Below are 2,500 nucleotides of genomic sequence, written 5' to 3' on the forward strand. Positions count from 1 at the left end.
ACCTCCTCTGTAGAGTTCAGTGTGCAGGAAGGCGAGTCCTCTGGTCACACCGTGAGTCATCCTGCAGCAGGTGGACCAGTCCACTGTGTGGACAGACAGGTAACGGGACAGACAGCCCTGTAAAACACACACACACACACACACAGATAGTTGTTAACGTTTAGTTTTGTTAGTTTTTAAGCGAATATCAAAAACTTCAACCTGAAGAAGACAAAGACAGATTTCTTGTGTGTCTGCATATAATGACAATAAAATAATATGTGTAATGTGTCAAAGTAATAATAAATAATAAAACAATGTGTGTGTGTGTGTGTGTGTGTGTGTGTTTGTGTGTGTGTAAACAGTGTATGGTTATAAACAAGTAGCTAAAACTGTTTATGTGTGAGTTTGTGAATAAAAGATAAACATGATAAAGATTTGATTTGGAGTGTGTGTGTGTGTGTGTGTGTGTGTGTGTGTGTGTGTGTGTGTGTGGTCAGTGGCTCCAGACAGGAAGCAGGACTGAAGGCGCCGTCTTGCAGCACAATAACATGATTAATGGACAGTCAGCCCCCCCCTCGGTGGTTGCTGGCTGTATTGCAGGGATCATTTTCCCCCTCGGACCTCCGTTATAATGAGCCGTCTGCAAACAGCTCAGTGAGGACTCTTTGTGTTCTCAGTGTTTGATTCATAGTGGTTTGATATTTGTAAAAATTTCCTTAAGCCGAGAAAAGAGATTTAAATATGGGTGACATCATCACATTGTAAAGCCGGGGTGCTGCAGTTCGGCGAGGGTGCCATCCACAAGGAGAACCAGAGCCGGCTGCGAGCTCCTCCCAAAACTCTTTTCTTAGCACCCCCCCATGTTGGTCTATAGATAAGAAATCACCATGGCGCCGTGGCTGCTGACCACATTCAGCTGGATGCACGCTGAGGACGTAAACCAGGAAGACAGAAAGCTTTTTTTTCTCCACTGTAATGAAAAGGAGCATCTTTACATCTGGCATCTTGTCATTATAACTGTCCTTAGTGTTATTATTATTGTCATTACATAATAATTATCCATGAGTCAGACAGACCAGCGCCCCCTGCAGGCCGTTTCGCGAACTGCACGCATGACCTGAACACGAAGCCTCTGGATCATTTCTCTCAACAGCGGTGAAGACAAACATTGTTAGTTTAGCGCTGGACGGTACAAACAAACATCTGCTTCACAGTATTTTTACACAGACTCAGTATTATTACAAGATTTTGGTGGTTTCACAGGGATTCACTGTATTTTTGTTTCCTTTCTACGAGTTTATAGTGGCTAAACTTTACTGTCAGAAGTTTATAGATGATAAAATCACTGTGATCATTATGGGGGGAACACGATTCTCTAAATCCACCATGCAATTAGATTTTTGATTTCAAGGTCACGTTTTGATTGGAGATTTGATTTAAACTTTTATCTATCAAATGCCGATTAGTAAAGTTCAGCAGGTTGTTGGTTTTACGACAACAAACAGAAACCTGCTGATGTTCGAGACTCAATAAAGAAGTGAAATCGTGGTGTGGTAACAGTGGGAGAAGGCAGCCCCTGCCAGCTGGTTGGGTCTCTTACATGCGGGTAGAACTCCATGATGATCAGGAACTCGGGTCGCCCGTCGCTCGTCGTCCTCTCGTCGGCGGTCAGGAAGCGGGCGATGTTGTCGTGGTGCTGCAGCAGCGGCAGGCAGTAGATGGAGCGCTCGTTGGCGTAGTTCTGCCGGTTGGCCGAGGTGAAGAGTTTGACAGCCACGCAGCGCTCGTTCAGACAGCCACGAAACACCGTGCCATAACGGCCCCGACCAATCAGCTGCCAAGAAGAAGGAGAGCGCCGTTAGAGAGACAGCGGTGTCCCTCAGGGTTCATATTTAGATCCTCTGAAATTCAGGTTTCAAATGTTTAGCCTCAAAGAGAGACGACAGACGTTACTGTCATCCATCTTTACACAGAACCGAACACAGAGGAAGGTTCCTCGCTGAAGAACGAGAGATCGGACCAACAACAAACAACACAATATGAGACAAGCTGCAAACATGTGGTGCAACAACAGACACACATAAACACAGGAGGAGTGAACATAATTATATTAACTCTGGAATTAACCCTTTGAAATACTGGAACGACGACAATCAGTTTCCTTGTGCTGAATTCACACACCTTCCACACACATTTAAAGCTTTGAAACTTGAGAAAGTGTGTGTGTGTGTGTGTGTGTGTGTGTGTGTGTGTGTGTACCTCCAGTAGTTTGAGGTGATCCAGGTCGACAGCAGCGTCGCTGTTTGCAGCCTCCATCACATCCAGAGCTGACAGACTCAGTTTCTGTTTTCCTGAACACACAAACAAACACACACTCATTATTATTAATTACATACTGTGTGTTCAGAGTGTGTGTGTGTGTGTGTGTGTGTGTGTGTGTGTGTGTATGAGCACCTTTCATCATGCGGTATACCAGGAACAATGCCACAATGAAGATGGCTGCTATGGCAACGGTTAC

At 44.9% G+C, this 2,500-nt stretch overlaps 1 protein-coding gene across 1 annotated transcript in view; it reads right to left on the reverse strand.

Moving 5' to 3' along the window:
• Positions 1-6: 6 nt before the first annotated feature.
• Positions 7-2,500, reverse strand: part of LOC121938438 (bone morphogenetic protein receptor type-2-like) — a gene marked incomplete at both ends in the record, with an annotated part of 3,649 nt that continues 1,155 nt past the window's right edge. Inside the window, 4 exons of the mRNA XM_042481682.1 lie at positions 7-117; positions 1,583-1,816; positions 2,242-2,333; positions 2,437-2,500. The exon at positions 2,437-2,500 is cut by the window's right edge and continues 44 nt beyond it. Coding sequence (XP_042337616.1) covers positions 7-117; positions 1,583-1,816; positions 2,242-2,333; positions 2,437-2,500 — 501 coding nt within the window. The remainder of the gene's footprint in view (positions 118-1,582; positions 1,817-2,241; positions 2,334-2,436) is intronic.

This window comes from Plectropomus leopardus, unplaced genomic scaffold (assembly GCF_008729295.1).
Source record: "Plectropomus leopardus isolate mb unplaced genomic scaffold, YSFRI_Pleo_2.0 unplaced_scaffold29493, whole genome shotgun sequence".
NCBI lineage: Eukaryota > Metazoa > Chordata > Actinopteri > Perciformes > Serranidae > Plectropomus > Plectropomus leopardus.